The sequence below is a fragment of the Mercenaria mercenaria genome, chromosome 9, assembly GCF_021730395.1.
Source record: "Mercenaria mercenaria strain notata chromosome 9, MADL_Memer_1, whole genome shotgun sequence".
In the NCBI taxonomy this organism is placed as follows: Eukaryota; Metazoa; Mollusca; class Bivalvia; order Venerida; family Veneridae; genus Mercenaria; species Mercenaria mercenaria.
Genome location: NC_069369.1, coordinates 44,126,478 through 44,145,388, shown reverse-complemented (window position 1 = coordinate 44,145,388; position 18,911 = coordinate 44,126,478). Strand labels below are relative to the sequence as shown.

Sequence of the window (18,911 nt, the reverse complement as noted above, 5' to 3'; positions counted from 1 at the left end):
ATTGATTTAAATATGTAATGATTTTGTGCAAGGGATATGTGTTAGAAAATTTCCCAGCACACTAACTCTCAGCCTCAGAGTCACTTTAGAGGTGAACCCCTGAGAACAAGTTATGGGGGAATATCACAAGCAGTGTGTAAATGTAAACATGTTGTTGAGTGCAGGTAGCAGATCAAGAAAGGCAGTACAGTGAGCACAAGAGTAAGCTTGAAGAAATAGAGGGTCAGATCAACAATCTTGTGTCTGAGATGCAGAAGATGGAGACAAGAAACAGCAAGAACAGGGATAACTATGAGAAAATGAAGGCAGATGTTCGACTGATGACAGAGGAACTGAAAAACTTACAGAAGAGTCAGCCGGGCAAAGTAAGTCCATTGCAGTCTTGGTAGTTTCAGGGCAAGCAGGCAAGTAAGTCCTATTGCTGTCTTGGTAGTGTCGGATCATTTGTATATCACATGACAACCAAGCAGATAAGTTCTATTGCTCTCTTGGTAGTATTGGGGCATTTATGTAACACATGGAAACAGAGGAAGTAAGTCCCAATGCTGTCTTGGTAGTATCAGGGCATATACTTGACACATGGCAACCAGGTAAATAAGTTCTATTGCTGTCTTTGTAGTATCAGGGCATTTACGTAGTACATGGCAACCAGGCAAAGTAAGTGCCAGTGCTCTCTTGGAAGTATCAGGGCATTTACATAACACATTGCAACCAGGCAAATATATTGAATTGCTCTCTTGATAGTATCGGCATTTGGTAGTATCACAGCATTTACGTAACACATGGCAACCAATGGCATCCAAGCAAACAAGTCCAATTGCTCTCTTTGTAGTGCTAGGGCATTACCATAACACATGGTGACCAGGCAAGTAAGTCCCATTTCTTCACTGGTGGTATCAGGCCATACTACATAACACATGGCAACAGCATTTCATCAGGTAGTGACTTTCACAGTTTGGTCTAGATGGTATAGACTGTTACTAGTTAGATTACTTTCTTTCATAGAAAGTTCTCAAAGGCTTCAAATGGGGTTTTATAACAGATGTGCAGTAATAATGAATGAGACAAATTACTGTAAAATCTGTCATGTTTTAACAGAATGGTTTATTCTAATTTATTTTTAAGCTTAGACTAAAATTGTTACTTCAATTTTTAGCTCATCTGAACACAAAAGTGCTCATTTTGAGCTGTTGTGATCACTCACCAACCATTTGCTGGTCCGTCCACACTTTCATGCACCCACAAAAGTTTTTTTGTTTTTTTTTCTATTTAGGATTTCACTCAGCCAGACAAGAATTATGGTGCTTGACTTAGTGAAAAATACACATGAAGTGCTTAAAAGTTTGTGATTGCATTTATCTTTAAAAATATTTCATCTAGAGTAATGAAACCATTTACATAGAAATGGGGGCACTAGTGTCCTATGGACTGGTCAGAATTGCACACACTTGGTCAGTAGCATCCTGTTGTGGTCAATTTTGTTCCAAGTGTTTCAGCTTGGTCCCTCTTAGGAGCCACCAGAGTTAGAAATAGAAAAACTTTTAAATGACCTCTTCTAATGAATGGCTTGAATGGTCTGTAACATCATTATAAGATCTTCTACGGACATTTCGGCCTAGGATGTTTTGGCCAGGCATTTTTTGGTGGTAGGACGTTTTGGCCAAAAATAAGTTGTGGTTCCATATCGTGCAAAATATGATCTGAAGATTATTCTAAAGAATGTTATAGTATAAGTGAACAAATTAAACTGATAATAAAACATACTCATGGTATTTTATTTTTATGCCCCCGAAGGGAGGCATATTAGTTTTCAACTGTCCGTCCATTAGTTCGTTCGTTAGTCACAACGTTAACTTTTTGCATGAAGGCACTTTACTCGCGAACCACTGCACCCAGGACCTTCAAACTTCACATGCTGATAGTACTTATTGAGTACACCACCCCTACTGACTTTGGGGTCACCAGGTCAAAGGTCAAGGTCACAGGGGCCAACGTTAACTTTTTGCATGAAGGCACTTTACCCGCGAACCACTGCACCCAGGACCTTCAAACTTCACATGCTGATAGTACTTCCAACGTTAACTTTTTGCATGAAGGCACTTTACCCGCGAACCACTGCACCCAGGACCTTCAAACTTCACATGCTGATAGTACTTATTGAGTACACCACCCCTACTGACTTTGGGGTCACCAGGTCAAAGGTCAAGGTCACAGGGGCCAATGTTAACTTTTTGCATGAAGGCACTTTACTCGCGAACCACTGCACCCAGGACCTTCAAACTTCACATGCTGATAGTACTTATTGAGTATACCACCCCTACTGACTTTGGGGTCACCAGGTCAAAGGTCAAGGTCACAGGGGCCAATGTTAACTTTTTGCATGAAGGCACTTTACTCACGAACCACTGCACCCAGGACCTTCAAACTTCACATGCTGATAGTACTTATTGAGTACACCACCCCTACTGACTTTGGGGTCACCAGGTCAAAAGTCAAGGTCACAGGGGCCAACGTTAACTTTTTGCATGAAGGCACTTTACTCGCGAACCACTGCACCCAGGACCTTCAAACTTCACTTGCTGATAGTACTTATTGAGTACACCACTCCTACAAACTTTGGGGTCACCAGGTCAAAGGTCAAGGTCACAGGGGCCAACATTAATTTTTTGCATGAAGACACTTTTCTTGCGAACCACTTAACCCAGGACCTTCAAACTTCACATACTGATAGCACTTTATGAGTACACCAACCCTACTGACTTTGGGGTCACCAGGTCCATGGTCAAGGTCACAGGGGCCAACGTTAACTTTTTGCATGAAGACACTTTACATGCAAACCACTTCATTCAGGACCTTCAAACTTCACATTCTGATAGTACTTATTGAGTACACCACCCCTACTGACTTTGGGGTCACCAGGTCAAAGGTCAAGGTGCTGCGAGGGGAATTTGTCACCATTAGTGACAGCTCTTGTTATTTTTTATAATCTTTTTATATGTATACATATAAACATATACACATTGTATGTGTTTGTGTATTTGAAAATATTTGCCATTTACAACAAACCAAAAGAGTTATGAAAATAAATTTTATTAACAATTATTTTTTATGCCCCCGAAGGGAGGCATATAGTTTTTGAACCGTCTGTCAGTCTGTCCACAATTTTCGTGTCCGGTCCATATCTTTGTCATCGATGGATGGATTTTCAAATAACTTGGCATGAATGTGTACCACAGTAAGACGACGTGTCGCGCGCAAGACCTAGGTCCGTAGCTCAAAGGTCAAGGTCACACTTAGACATTAAAGGATAGTGCATTGATGGGCGTGTCCGGTCCATATCTTTGTCATCGATGGATGGATTTTCAAATAACTTGGCATGAATGTGAACCACAGTAAGACGACGTGTCACGCGCAAGACCCAGGTCCGTAGCTCAGAGGTCAAGGTCACACTTAGACGTTAAAGGATAGTGCATTGATGGGCGTGTCTGGTCCATATCTTTGTCATCCATGGATGGATTTTCAAATAACTTGGCATGAATGTGTACCACAGTAAGACGACATGTCGTGCGTAAGACCCAGGTCCGTAGCTCAAAGGTCAAGGTCACACTTAGACGTTTAAGGTCATTTTTCATGATAGTGCATTGATGGGCGTGTCCGGTCCATATCTTTGTCATTCATGCATGGATTTTAAAATAACTACGCATGAATGTGTGACACAGTAAGACGACGTGTCGCGCGCAAGACTCAGCTCCGTAGGTCAAAGGTCCTAAACTCTAACATCGGCCATAACTATTCATTCAAAGTGCCATCGGGGGCATGTGTCATCCTATGGAGACAGCTCTTGTTTTTAAAAAGAATGGTCAGTTAAACTGTAACATATGATAACATATTAATGTCCAGATCGCATATTATGGAAATAATTTTTTTGGCCAAAACATCCTACCTCAAAAATTTTCTTGGCCAAAGCATCCTAGGCCGAAACGTCCGTGGCCAAAACGTCCGTCCTCCATTTTATCACACCCCAAGAGTTCATTGCAGCAGAAGTCACCCATGATGTGCCGACGATTGATCAGCAAAAAATTGCGCAATATTATCTAAAAATATTGTAATCTTTAGCCCAAGTATTGTTCGGTTTCGAGGTCAGCGATGTTTTTGTACTTTTAATAATGGAACGGTCCGTTATTTAAGTAGTGTTATTCAGTATGATAGTCGTTTTTTTATGTAAATAAGACAAGGTAAAACATGCCGATTTTCCTATTAGGCAGACGAGTCTATAAATTGAACTCTCAAACATCAAAATCAAACTATATGAATTTCAATTTGAAACCAATCCAAAACAGAAATTTATGTCCAAAAATATATTTAACTTACTTCAGCACTTTATATCTTCGAAACACAGAGAGAAACTGTAATGAATTTTGTATCATTGAAATGAGAATTTAATTTCCTAAAATCTTTACATTGACAAAAATAATGTCAAACTTACAGAAAATACTAAAATAATCATATTTGTAACATAAGTGTGTGTAATCACAATATAATGCCAACACCTCTGTTTAGATAAGACTGTCAGGCTTATCAGCCATATACCGATTATTGATTATTGATTTTCCCTTATCAGTGTTATGTAAATGAGGTTATATTGACTTCTGCTCTGTGTGGTAAAGGGTTAAATGACTGCAAGAGGTAAAAATAGAACCATTGTAAGGAGTCCTTCCAAAACATAGCCGGCTCCATTTGTCTGTCTGTGTGTTTTTTCCACCCAATTATAAAGACCTTAGAAGCATAATTTATAGTGTTTGAACTGTTTGACATCTGTCAGTTTTTGTAATCAACTTCTACTGCCTCTGGAACTTTTGACTACATATTATAGTCCTCACTCTATTGAAACTCAAGTGAGCAAGCTAGGGCAATCATTTATTTCTAACTTGAGTTTGGTTGTAAATTTGTAATCTAGGAAAAATTATACTGTTACAGGGGAAGAGTGTAGTAAACCTACAGAGCAGTTTGGAGGCTATGAAAGGTACAGCCCTGTCACTGAAGGAGGAGTTGGGGACGGATTTACTGTCACAACTCAGTGTTGAGGATCAGGAAGAGATGGACAAACTCAATGATCAGATTAAAACTTTAACTCAACAGAACAAAGATTCTCTGAAAGAAAGAATTAAGGTGAAATAAACCAGGTGTTTTCTATCTTTACATTAGCTTCAGCTTTCTACATATCTACCAAAAGGAAAATAAATTAACAATCTCCTCCTCCAAAACAGCAAGACCCAGCGTTTAGATATATTTACTTGGTATGCAGCATTGTCTATTTATGATCCTCTAGCATATTTGTGCATGTGCAACTGGTATCAAGATTGGCCCAGCCCCTGGGTTCACTTGTTTTACAATCTGCTCTAAAACAGTAAGAACTAAAGCTTAAATATTTGGCCTGTAGCATTGTGTAGTTGTCCTCTACCAAGTTTGTTCAGATTATGCCCCTGGGTTAGCCTGTGAAGCCGTTGATATTATTCGTTCTTTGTCAGAAGAATGAATACCTAATATCTATGCATAAAAGATCCCACTTAATTTGCGCTAATTAGTGTTATTTGGCATTCATCGAGTTTCTGATGTTATCAGCGTCTAGGGAAATCTGAAGGAGTTTCTATGTCACTACTGATTATCAATTTTCTATAAATAGCCTAATTAACATGTGATCATATTTGCGCTTGTTTGAAACAAAAACGAGGCAATGCTGCAGAAAATTCGGCAATTTTTATAGATCACTAGGTCTGCATTATATAACATCTTACAACTTGATAGCTATGATGCACATTTAAGTTTATTCTGACATATTCTTTAGGCGTAAAAAAAAAAGTTGTTTGTTTCCGGTGGCCCGACCTACCCTATTTTTTTACCGCCGACCCTAAACTTTTTTAGCGGTAAAATCTGGCCGCATATTTTTGCAAATAAGTATATTATTATTTTTATAGCTCTTTGCACGAATGGACTACTCCACCGATCGGGCGAGTGGTTTTTACGTGGTAACTTTACCAAATTAGGAAATTAATCCGGCAAAATTACCTGGATTGACTGGAATTTACCCGCGAATCGTACAAATATCAAAACGTCATGCTGGTAATTTTCCATTCCACAAGCACGTGCGCCCTATCGTAATATCTAATTTACATCGCGGTTACTTTTGACACAAAAAAACGCGTGTAGTGCATTCATTTTTTAATATAATCGCTTCAAATTTTCAACACTGCTTGAGAACTAATAGTTTGAGTTCTATAACAATTTTAATAAGATATCGACAGGAATGTGGGCAAAATTCTTTAAAAACGATCGAATTTTCATATATTGTTTTGTAAAATTTCAAACAGCGCGATCTTGATTATTTACTTCTTTCTTAAAGTAAATAAACAGTACTTACTATGGTAATAAAATTCAGACTTTTGACCAGAATGTACAAAAAACACAATTAAAAAATCTCAATTAATGAAAAAGCGGCAGCAATTTAAATACATGGAGTAAAACGATTTTTGGCAAACAGATTTCTGTTAGCACGGCAGAATAGGTTACGTGACCTCGTGAACGTAAATAGAAATGTGGTTTTAAAATAAAGCAGTATTACGTTGTTGCGGATTTTAATAAGTTTTAAATGATTCTTTGTACATGTATTTTTAGACACAACACTTTATTAGATATTCTTTTCAAACAATAATGTAAATTCCTTTAGGGCAAATAGGTCACAGAGATAGGCTATCCACTATCATCTTTCACGGTTTGACACATTTACATGTCAGTTTATTCCGGATATTGCACATTCGCTTTTAAAAAAAGATAAAGAAAAAACTTTTTATTGATTTCTTCTCAACAATTTAAGGAATCGAGAAAGTACGACCAGACAGCGATGTGTCACATGGCGCGAAAACATGACGTAATTCCATGACAATCTCGGGCAACTATACCGCTTTGATCTCCACTTCAGATGCCATAATAACCGACACACTTCTTTTAGCTCTTTGCGGGGGTGTTAACTGATGACGAAAACAAGGCTAATTACTTAGTTTATCATCAGAATAATTTCCGATAATTGTTAATGTTTTTTTTAGCTCACCTGTCACAAAGTGACAAGGTGAGCTTTTGTGATCGCGCAGCGTCCGTCGTCCGTCAGTGCGTGCGTAAACTTTTGCTTGTGACCACTCTAGAGGTCACATTTTTCATGGGATCTTTATGAAAGTTGGTCAGAATGTTCACTTTGATGATATCTAGGTCAAGTTCGAAACTGGGTCACGTGCGGTCAAAATCTAGGTCAGTAGGTCTAAAAATAGAAAAACCTTGTGACCTCTCTAGAGGCCATATATTTCAAAAGATATTCATGAAAATTGGTCAGAACGTTCACCTTGATGATATCTAGGTCAAGTTCGAAACTGGGTCACGTGCCATCAAAAACTAGGTCAGTAGGTCAAATAATAGAAAAACCTTGTGACCTCTCTAGAGGCCATATTTTTCATGGGGTCTTTATGAAAGTTGGTCAGAATGTTCATCTTGATGATATCTAGGTCAAGTTCGAAACTGGGTCACGTGCCTTCAAAAACTAGGTCAGTAGGTATAAAAATAGAAAAACCTTGTGACCTCTCTAGAGGCCATATATTTCAAAAGATCTTCATGAAAATTGGTCAGAATGTTCAACTTGATGATATCTAGGTCAAGTTCGAAACTGGGTCACGTGCCTTCAAAAACTAGGTCAGTAGGTCAAATAATAGAAAAACCTTGTGACCTTTCTAGAGGCCATATTTTTCATGGGATCTTTATGAAAATTGGTCAGAATGTTCACCTTGATGATATCTAAGTCAAATTCGAAAGTGGGTCATGTGCCATCAGAAACTAGGTCAGTAGGTCAAATAATAGAAAAACCTTGTGACCTCTCTAGAGGCCATATTTTCCATGGGATCTGTATGAAAGTTGGTCTGAATGTTCATCTTGATGATATCTAGGTCAAGTTCGAAAGTGGGTCACGTGCCTTCAAAAACTAGGTCAGTAGGTCAAATAATAGAAAAACCTTGTGACCTCTCTAAAGGCCATATTTTTCAATGGATCTCCATAAAAATTAGTCAGAATGTTCATCTTGATGATATCTAGGTCAGTTTCGAAAGTGGGTCACGTGCCATCAAAAAATAGGTCAGTAGGTCAAATAATGAAAAAACGTTGTGACCTCTCTAGAGGCCATATTTTTCATGGGATCTGTATGAAAGTTGGTCTGAATGTTTATCTTGATGATATCTAGGTCAAGTTTGAAACTGGGTCAACTGCGATCAAAAACTAGGTCAGTAGGTCTTGAAATAGAAAAACCTTGTGACCTCTCTAGAGGCCATACCCTTGAATGGATCTTCATGAAAATTGGTCAGAATGTTCACCTTGATGATATCTAGGTCAAGTTTGAAACTGGGTCACGTGCCTTAAAAAACTAGGTCAATAGGTCAAATAATAGAAAAACCTTGTGACCTCTCTAGAGACCATATTTTTCAATGGATCTTCATGAAAATTGGTCAGAATTTTTATCTTGATAATATCTAGGTCAAGTTCAAAACTGGGTCACATGAGCTCAAAAACTTGGTCACTATGTCAAATAATAGAAAAAACAACGTCATACTCAAAACTGGATCATGTGGGAAGAGGTGAGCGATTCAGGACCATCATGGTCCTCTTGTTTCACTTTCAACACGGGTCGGTGGATGATGATTATTGTGTCCGTAGTTTGGGGCACTTTTTTCGGGATAACAGATTGCTACAGTCCTCCAGTTTTAATTATTTTAGAAATAAGTCCCGTTTCTTTGAGTCATATGAAGTTATCACGTCTACAATATCACAATTTATGTGATAGAATTGGAGGTCCACTAAAGTCTGAGCAGGTCTACTAGATTTCAGCAGTTGTTGGACCTGCTGAAAAAAGTTAAGGTCGAGGCCTGTAGAGTCTTGAAAAGTCAGGTTTAACTTAAGATGGGATTTATAGTAGTAAGACGTTGAACAACCATTTGAAGCTTTATTAATTCACAGTTTGGGCATACCAGTCAAAAATCCATTGACTGGCATTTCCAGTTAATCCAGAATTTTAGATTGTGGTAGGGGGTGATGGTATTAATCTCAATGCAGCTCAAAGGTGCAAATAATATTCATGGCCAGTGGGCTTTAATTTGGTTTTAGTTTGAAATATAATGTTGGTTGTTGAATAATATTCAACATTAAATGTATTATTTAAAGAGAGAATCCACAGCAAGATTTTATTCAAGTTTCATGTTTAATCAAATATAAACCATGTTCTCCGCAAGTAATTGCCAACTTCTCCACATGAATTAGCGGCGGAGAATGAATGATATAGGTCACAACGATCCTATGACCACTTGATCCGTAGATCGACTGCTCTACCTATTGAGCTAATCGGATGGGCTAATCTGGAAATGAAAAAACAACAACAACAAAACGCAAACATGTAAAGCAAATATTTATTTCATAATATTTAAATACACAATCAAATGGCATTTTATATTGCTAAAACATCATAACATCATCAGTCATTGTACATTCAGGTGTAAATCAAACATAACAATAGGATGCATGTTTATAAGGTTTATAATCTCCCTGTTTGAAACTACGATGGTGTTGGGTTAAAAAAAAAAAAAAAAAAATCCCTACCTACCTACCCTATTTTTTTGGGCCATGTCACTGGAAACAAACAACTTTTTTTTTTAGGCCTTATCATACAACCGAATATTTCGGGTGTAATATAGGTGGCGCTGCGGTCGGAAAAAAACAGGTTTCCCCAGGCTGTCAATCTGCAGGTAAAAAAAAAGAAATTGTCAAGACTGGATTCCCAGGCTACCTCTGGGTTAAAATTGGCCCCTTCCCTTGGTTCATTATACCTCCAAACTTCGTTTGTGGGGGTTATATAGGAATCACTTTGTTCTATCAGTCGCTGTCCTGTCCCTTCCAGGGAACCAGTACAACATGCAAGTTCACATACCAAGTCCCATAAGTCAAACTTTTGTTAACCAAGTTTATATATAAAAAAAAAAAAATTATTACATTGGCAAATTAGTTGGGCGGGCAAGAGGGCAGCGTCAACTTTTGGTTTCCCCTCAATAACTTGAGTAAGGAGTGACCAATTCAAACGAAACGTAGTATAAAGGTAGCTTGAATAGAGGCACAGTTTGGGATTGCATATGAGGTCACCACCGGAGTCAAGATCGCTGTTACTAAAAAATTTAAAAAATCAGTTCGCGCTCAGTAACTTTAGTTGTACCCCCCGACAACAAAGTTGTAAGGGGGGGTATACTGGTTTCAGGTTGTCTGTCTGTCCGTCCGTCCGTCTGTCTATCCATCCGTAGACACAATCTTGTGCGCACCATCACTCTTCATCCCCTTGGCACAATTTAATGAAACTTCACACAAGTGATCAGTAACAACAGTAGTTGTGCATGGGGCACGTTAGGTTCTTTCAGAAAAGAAAATTGCAGAGTTACGGGACTTTGTTTTTTGTTACTATACTATATACATAGACACAATCTTGTGCACACCATCTCTCCTCATCCCCTTGACACAATTTAATGAAACTTTACAAAAGGAATCAGTAACAACAGTAGTTGTGCATGGGGCATGTTAGGTTCTTTCAACGACAAAAATTGCAGAGTTATGGGACTTTGTTTCTTGTTAACATACTATGTACATACAGTCTGCATATGCAATCTTGTGCATGCCTAATCTTCCGAACCCTTGCACACAATTTAATAAAACTTCACACAAGTGATCAGTAACAACAGTAGTTGTGCATGGGGCATGTTAGGTTCTTTAGAAAAAAAATTGCAGAGTTACGGGACTTTGTTTTTTGTTACTATACTATATACATAGACACAATCTTGTGCGCACCATCTCTCCTCATCCCCTTGACACAATTTAATGAAACTTCACACAAGTGATCAGTAACAACAGTAGTTGTGCATACGGCATGTTACGTTCTTTCAGAAAAGAAAATTGCAGAGTTACGGGACTTTGTTTTTTGTTACTATACTATATACATAGACACAATCTTGTGCACACCATCTCTTCTCATCCCCTTGACACAATTTAATGAAACTTCACACAAGTGATCAGTAACAACAATAGTTGTGCATGGGGCATGTTAGGTTCTTTCAAAAAAAGAAACTTGCAGAGTTACGGGACTTTGTTTTTTGTAACTTTACTATATACATAGACACAATCTTGTGCGCACCATCTCTCCTCATCCCCTTGATACAATTTAATGAAACTTCACACAAGTGATCAGTAACAACAGTAGTTGTGCATGGGGCATGTTAGGTTCTTTTAACTACAAAAATTGCAGAGTTATGGGACTTTGTTTCTTGTTAACATACTATGTACATACAGTCTGCATATGCAATCTTGTGCGCGCCTAATCTTCCGAATCCTTGCACACAATTTAATGAAACTTCACACAAGTGATCAGTATCAACCCTAGTTGTGCACGGTGCATGTTACGTTCTTTTAGAAAAATTCTGCCTAGTTATGGGACTTTGTTTTTTGTTACTATACTGTATACATACAGTCTATATATATACAGTCCACATAATCTTGTGTGCGTCAAATTGCAATGTACTGTGTCAGTGCATGCTGGGGGGTACATTCATCACCTTTAGTGATAGTTCTAGTTTGCATTGATGTATTGAAATTAAACTTGTCTTGTAGATATACCAAGGTTGGGATTGCATATAGCGGTTAGTGGGGTCAAGGTCAGCATAACTTAATTAATCTTAATACTTAGAAAATTTGGTGCAGTGGTCCAGAGCATTGGATGGGTAGCAGTTGCAATCCCTCTGAGATCCTAAATTTTTTAGCTCACCTGAACTTTGTTCAGGTTGAGCTATTACTGTAGGTGGATACTCTATCGTCCATTATCCTGCATCACTGTATTATCCCCCACCCCAAGGCGGAGGGTTATAGTTTTGGCGATATCCGTCTGTCTAGAGCCATATCTAGGAAGTGGTTGGGAATATTTAAATAAAACTTCATATACATGTTCACCACTATAGGAAAATGCGGCCCGTCAAGTTTCAGTCAGATTGCATAAGTAACACCAGAAGTATGGCCCTTAGAAGTTTCTAGTGTTAACTATATTGGGTACTATAAATATGGCAATTTCTGCTTCATAACTTGTGACATATTTGACCTAGAACTATGAAACTTAAATTGAATAATGTGGTAGTGCACACAGTTTGTCAGGATCTCTTTAGTAATTTCAGAGTTATTGCCCTTTAATTGTTTAAAAATCCACATATTTGTACATAACAAACTAACCAATTGGTAGAATTTCATGAAACCATTTTTTAGCTCACCTGTCACATAGTGACAAGGTGAGCTTTTGTGATCACCCTTCGTCCGTCGTGCGTCCGTGGGTCCGTCAACAATTTCTTGTCTGCACGATAGTGGTTTCATTTATGATTTTATTTTAACCAAACTTGCACACAACTTGTATCACCATAAGATCTCGGTTCCTTTCTTGAACTGGCCAGATCCCATCATGGGTTCCAGAGTTATGGCCCCTGAAAGAGCCCAAATCAGCTGTTTTGATCTTGTCTGCACAATAGCAGCTTTATTTATGGTTTGAATTTTACCAAACTGGCACACAACTTGTATCACCATAAGATCTTGGTTCCTTTCTTGAACTGGCCAGATTCCATTATGGGTTCCAGAGTTATGGCCCCTGAAAGGGCCAGAATTAACTATTTTGACCTTGTCTGCACAATAGCAGCTTCATTTATGATTTTATTTTAACCAAACTTGCACACATCCTGTATCACTATAAGATCTTGGTTCCTTTCTTGAACTGGCTAGATTCCATTATGGGTTCTAGAGTTATTGCCCCTGAAAGGGCCAGAATTAGCTATTTTGACCTTGTCTGCACAATAGCAGCTTCATTTATGATTTGAATTTAATCAAACTTGCACAAAACTTATGTTGCCATAAGATCTCAGTTCCTTTGTTGAACCGATCAGATCCCACAATGGGTTCCAGAGTTATGGCCCCTGAAAGGGCCAAAATTAGCTATTTTGACCTTGTCTGCACAATAGCAACTTCATTTATGATTTGATTTTAACCAAACTTGCACACAACTTGTATCACCATAAGATCTTGGTTCCTTTCTTGAACTGGCCAGATTCCATCATGGGTTCCAGAGTTATGGCCCCTTAAAGGTCCAAAATTGGCTATTTTAGCTTTTGCAGCCATATAGAGACTTCATTTATGGTTTTATTTGATACAAACTTCCAAAATATCTTCAACAACAATAAATCTTGGATTCCATGACAAATCAGATCCAATCGTAGGTTCCAGAGTTATTATCCCCCGCCGATGAAATCGGGAGGGGGGTATTGAAATGGCGTTGTCCGTCCGTGCGTGCGTGCGTCCGTCCGCAGCGATTTCTCAGTAACTAGCAGGTAGAATTTCATGAAACTTGAAATAAACATGAACCAACATACTGCGATGATGCCCGTCAAGTTTTTTTTTGGATTGGTCAATTTCCCTTAGAGTTAGTGCCCTTGATTTAATGAAAAATGCCCAAAAATGTCCGTCTGCAGCCATTTTATTTTGGATTGGTCAATTTCCCTTAGAGTTATTGCCCTTGATTTATTGAAAAATCCACGTCTGCAGCCATTTCTCAGTAACAAGCTGGTAGAATTTCATGAAACTTAAAATAAATATGAATCAACATTCTTCAGTGATGTCTGTCATTTTTTTTTTTTCATTTTTAATTTTCCATCCCTATTTCAATATTTATAATCAACATCGATGTGATCAATGACAATAATCGATGTTTTGTACCCTCACCCAGTCACCCCCGCTGTGCCCCCCTCCCCCAACCAAAAAATAGCATTCATTTTCTGTTAAATTGATTTTGACAAATGAAATTATTTGCTTCTTTTGCTTCTTAGTAACATCCTTAACTTTTTGCCGGATATATTTTTTTGCCATTCCTGACCACAAACCCTTTCGGCGGGGGATACCAATTCATCGAATTTGCTTGTTTTATATCTGATTACCTCCCCTGATTGTAATCAAAATGGATTTATATCAGTAAGTACTTATAGGACTTATTTGAAATTTCATTGTTGTTATTAGTTGGACTGAGACAATCAGGGTAGATAACTATGGACTGATTTTATGTCAAATTTCCTCCCTTTATTTCAAATTAAAATGGGTATATCTCCATAACTCATGAAGATACTGATCTGAAATTTCATTTATGTCAACAGATTTATTTGGCAGATCCTTCTTTTGTTCACTTACAATATTTTTTTTTTTTAATTACTTCCCTTTTACGTTACTATAAATAGCTTATTTTTAGTAACTTTTTAGCTCACCTGTCACAAAGTGACAAGGTTAGCTTTTGTGATCGCGCGTCGTCCATCCGTGCGTGCGTAAACTTTTGCTTGTGACCACTCTAGAGGTCACATTTTTCATGGGATCTTTATGAAAATTGGCCAGAATGTTCATATCTAGGTCAAGTTCGAAACTGGGTCAACAGCGATCAAAAACTAGGTCAGTAGGTCTATAAATAGAAAAACGTTGTGACCTCTCTAGAGGCCATATATTTTACAAGATCTTCATGAAAATTGGTCAGAATGTTCACCTTGATGATATCTAGGTCAGGTTCGAAACTGGGTCACGTGCCATCAAAAACTAGGTCAGTAGGTCAAATAATAGAAAAACCTTGTGACCTCTCTAGAAGGCCATACTTGTTAATGGATCTTCATAAAAATTGGTCAGAATGTTCATCTTGATGATATCTAGGTCAGGTTCGAAACTGGGTCAAGTGCGGTCAAAAACTAGGTCAATAGGTCTAAAAATAGAAAGTCTTTGTGACCTCCCTAGGGGCCATATTTTTCAATGGATCTTCATGAAAATTAGTCAGAATGTTCATCTTGATAATATCTAGGTCAAGTTCGAAACTGGGTCAAGTGCGGTCCAAAACTAGGTCATTAAGTCTAAAAATGGAAAATAGTTGTGACCTCCCTAGAGGCCATATTTTTCAATGGATCTTCATGAAAATTGATCAGAATGTTTACCTTGATGATATCTAGGTTAATTTCTAAACTGGGTCACATGCGGTCAAAAGCTATGTCATTAGGTCTAAAAATAGAAAAACCTAGTGACCTCTCTAGAAGCCATATTTTTCAATGGATCTTCATGAAAATTGGTCAGAATGTTCACCTTGATGATATCTAGATCAAGATTGAAATTGGGTCACATGCGGTCAAAAACTAGGTCATTAGGTCTAAAAATAGAAAAACCTTGTGACCTCCCTAGAGGCCATATTTTTCAATGGATCTTCATGAAAATTGGTAAGAATGTTCATATTGATGATATCTAGGTCAAGTTCGATACTGGGTCACGTGCGGTCCAAAACTAGGTCAGTAGGTCTAAAAATAGAAAATCCTTGTGACCTCCCAAGAGGCCTTATTTTTCAATGGATCTTCATGAAAATTGGTCAGAATGTTCACCTTGATGATATCTAGGTCAGGTTCGAAAGTGCATCACGTACGGTCAAAAACTAGGTCAGTAGGTCTAAAAATAGAAAAACCTTGTGACCTCTCTAGAGGCCGTATTTTTCAATGGATCTTCATGAAAGTTGGTCTGAATGTTCACCTTGATGAAATCTAGGTCAAGTTCGAAAGTGGGTCACGTGCGGTCAAAAACTTGGTCAGTAGGTCTAAAAATAGAAAACCTTGTGACCTCTCTAGAGGCCATACTGTTCAGGAGATCTTCATGAAAATTGGTGAGAATATTCACCTTGATGATATCTAGGTCAAGTTCGAAACTGGGTCACGTGCCCTCAAAAACTAGGTCAGTAGGTCAAATAATAGAAAAACCTTGTGACCTCTCTAGAGGCCATACATTTCATGAGATCTTCATGAAAATTGGTGAGAATGTTCACCTTGATGATATCTAGGTCAAGTTCGAAACTGGGTCATGTGCCTTCAAAAACTAGGTCATTAGGTCAAATAATAGAAAAACCTTGTGACCTCTCTAGAGGCCATATTTTTTCAAATGATCTTCATGAAAATTGGTCAGAATTTTTATCTCGATGATGTCTAGGTCAAGTTCAAAACTGGGTCACATGAGCTCTAAAACTAGATCACTATGTCAAATAATAGAAAAAACGACGTCATGCTCAGTTCAAAACTGTGTCATGTGGGGACAGGTGAGCGATTCAGGACCATCATGGTCCTCTTGTTTATTATTGGCTGTAGGGAAAAACTGATACCACTTTTTTGTGGTACAACATGGATGGTACCTCCAATTTTTAGGTGTATTTTGACATATCTATACCTTGTAAGAATTGTTTTTTCTTTTGTTTTTAGCTCACCTGTCACATAGTGACAGGGTGAGGTTTTGTGATCGCCCTTCGTCCGTCCGTCGTCCGTCCACAATTTCTCGTGAACAAGATAGAGACCACATTTTGCAAGCAATTTTGATCAAACTTGTACAAAACTTGTATTGGCATGATATCTCAATTCCTTTCGAAAACTGGCCAGTTCTAGAGTGATTGCCCCTTAAAGGGCCAGAATTTGTTGTTTTTGTGCGTCAACAATTTCTTGTCTGCACGATAGCAGCTTCATTTATGATTTGAATTTAACCAAACTTGCACACAACTTGTATCACCATAAGATCTTGGTTCCTTTCTTGAACTGGCCAGATCCCATTATGGGTTCCAGAGTTATGGCCCCTGAAGAGCCAAAATGAGCTATTTTGATCTTGTCTGCACAATAGCAGTTTTATATATGATTTGATTTTTACCAAACTGGCACACAACTTGTATCACCATAAGATCTTGGTTCCTTTCTTGAACTGGCGAGATTCCATTATTGGTTCCAGAGTGATGGCCCCTGAAAGGGCCAGAACTAGCTATTTTGACCTTGTCTGCACAATAGCAGCTTCATTTATGATTTGATTTTAACCAAACTTGCACACAACTTGTATCACCACAAGATCTTGCTTCCTTTCTTCAAGTGGCCAGATTCCATCATGGGTTCCAGAGTTATGGCCCCTGAAAGGGCCAGAATTTGCTTTTTTGACCTTGTCTGCACAATAGCAGCTTCATTTATGATTTGATTTTAACCAAACTTGCACACAACTTGTATCACCACAAGATCTTGCTTCCTTTCTTCAACTGGCCAGATTCCATCATGGGTTCCAGAGTTATGGCCCCTTAAAGGTCCAAAATTGGCTATTTTGGCTTTTGCAGCCATATAGAGACTTCATTTATGGTTTTATTTGATACAAACTTCCAAAATATCTTCAACAACAAGAAATCTTGGATTCCATGACAAATCAGATCCAGTCATATGTTCCAGAGTTATTTTATATCTGATTACCTCCCCTGATTGTAATCAAAATGGATTTATATCAGTAAGTACTTATAGGACTTATTTGAAATTTCATTATTGTTATTAGTTGGACTGAGACAATCAGGGTAGATAACTATGGACTGATTTTATATCAAATTACCACCCTTTATTTCAAATTAAAATGGGTATATCTCTATAACTTATGAAGATAGTGATCTGAAATTTCATTTATGTCAACAGATTTATTTGGCAGATCCTTCTTTTGTTCTCTTATAATATTTTTTTTTTTTTAATTACTTCCCTTTTACGTTACTATAAATAGCTTATTTTTAGTAACTTTTTTATTATTGGCCGTAGGAAAAACCGAGACTTTTCAATGGTACAACATGGATGGTACCTCCAATTGTTTGGTGTATTTTGACATATCTATACCTTGTAAGCATTGTTTTTTCGTTTTGGTTAAATTTCTTCCCTTTGTTGTTCCTGTCCTTTGGACTTAGATATTTTTTCTGAGGACCTTCTTGTCCTCAAGTGCAATGATAACAGGTGAGCGATATAGGGCCATCATGGCCCTCTTGTTAACTTTTATCATGGTCTTCTTGTTTAATTTTTCAAATGTTCCATGAATATTTAAAATATACCTGCAAAGTTGTACCCCCCCCCCCCCCGCCCCCCAACTTTTTATACGGGACATATTATCAAGTTCAGAAGTGGGATACCTGAGGTGAAAAACTTTGTCACTAGGTCAAAACTTGTATGATATTTCTGATTTACATAAAACATGGTCAAAATGTTTGTCCTTAGGAACTCCAGGCCATACTAGGTACTAGGATATCTGTAGTAAGTACAAGGTCAGGTGATTGATACAGGACCTACAGGGCCATCTTGTTTAGCTTGACTAAGAAGTATTTTGAGAGCTATCCTACTTGCCCTGGCGTTTGGTCCACACATTGGTTGAAGTTTTCATAACATCTCTGTTATAACTTGATGGATTTTCTTCCAGCTTAAAATAGTTATTCCACATCATCACTCACATGACACCAAGGGGATAACTCTCAGTAATATTTATGTACATGCAGCTAGAAGGTGAAAAGAACAAACTGGAGAACTTACTACAGAACAATCTGATGAAGAACCGTGAACGAATTCTTGGTGAGATGCAGGAAGAAGCTGTTATGAACAGGAAGGAAAGGTTGACATCTTCAGGCGAGGACCTTAGTAAGGTGGATTCGAGACTTGCAGAAATCAAAAGCTCTATGAAAGGTTGGTAATCATCTTCACAGGAAAAAAAGAAATTTTGCATTTTGTTAGCTTTATATGTTTTACAGTTTCTGCTTTATCTATTTTATATGTAACAGGGTATTTTCCTGAATTGCAGCTTTATTTTCGTGGTCCAGATATAAACTGTGCAATGTTGTATGCCAGATCTGGAAAACCGAATATATCATATGATGTTTTTGTTCAGTGTATAACTCAATAATGATTCAAGATATTGACTTTACACTTGGCATATAGGTAGGTGGC

At 37.9% G+C, this 18,911-nt stretch overlaps 1 protein-coding gene across 1 annotated transcript in view; it reads left to right on the top strand.

The window, feature by feature from the left end:
• The window catches only part of LOC123546154 (structural maintenance of chromosomes protein 3-like), a 446,003-nt gene that overhangs the window by 283,489 nt on the left and 143,603 nt on the right, over nt 1–18,911 (top strand). Inside the window, exons 20-22 of the mRNA XM_053551316.1 lie at nt 165–365; nt 4,978–5,169; nt 18,467–18,650. Coding sequence (XP_053407291.1) covers nt 165–365; nt 4,978–5,169; nt 18,467–18,650 — 577 coding nt within the window. The remainder of the gene's footprint in view (nt 1–164; nt 366–4,977; nt 5,170–18,466; nt 18,651–18,911) is intronic.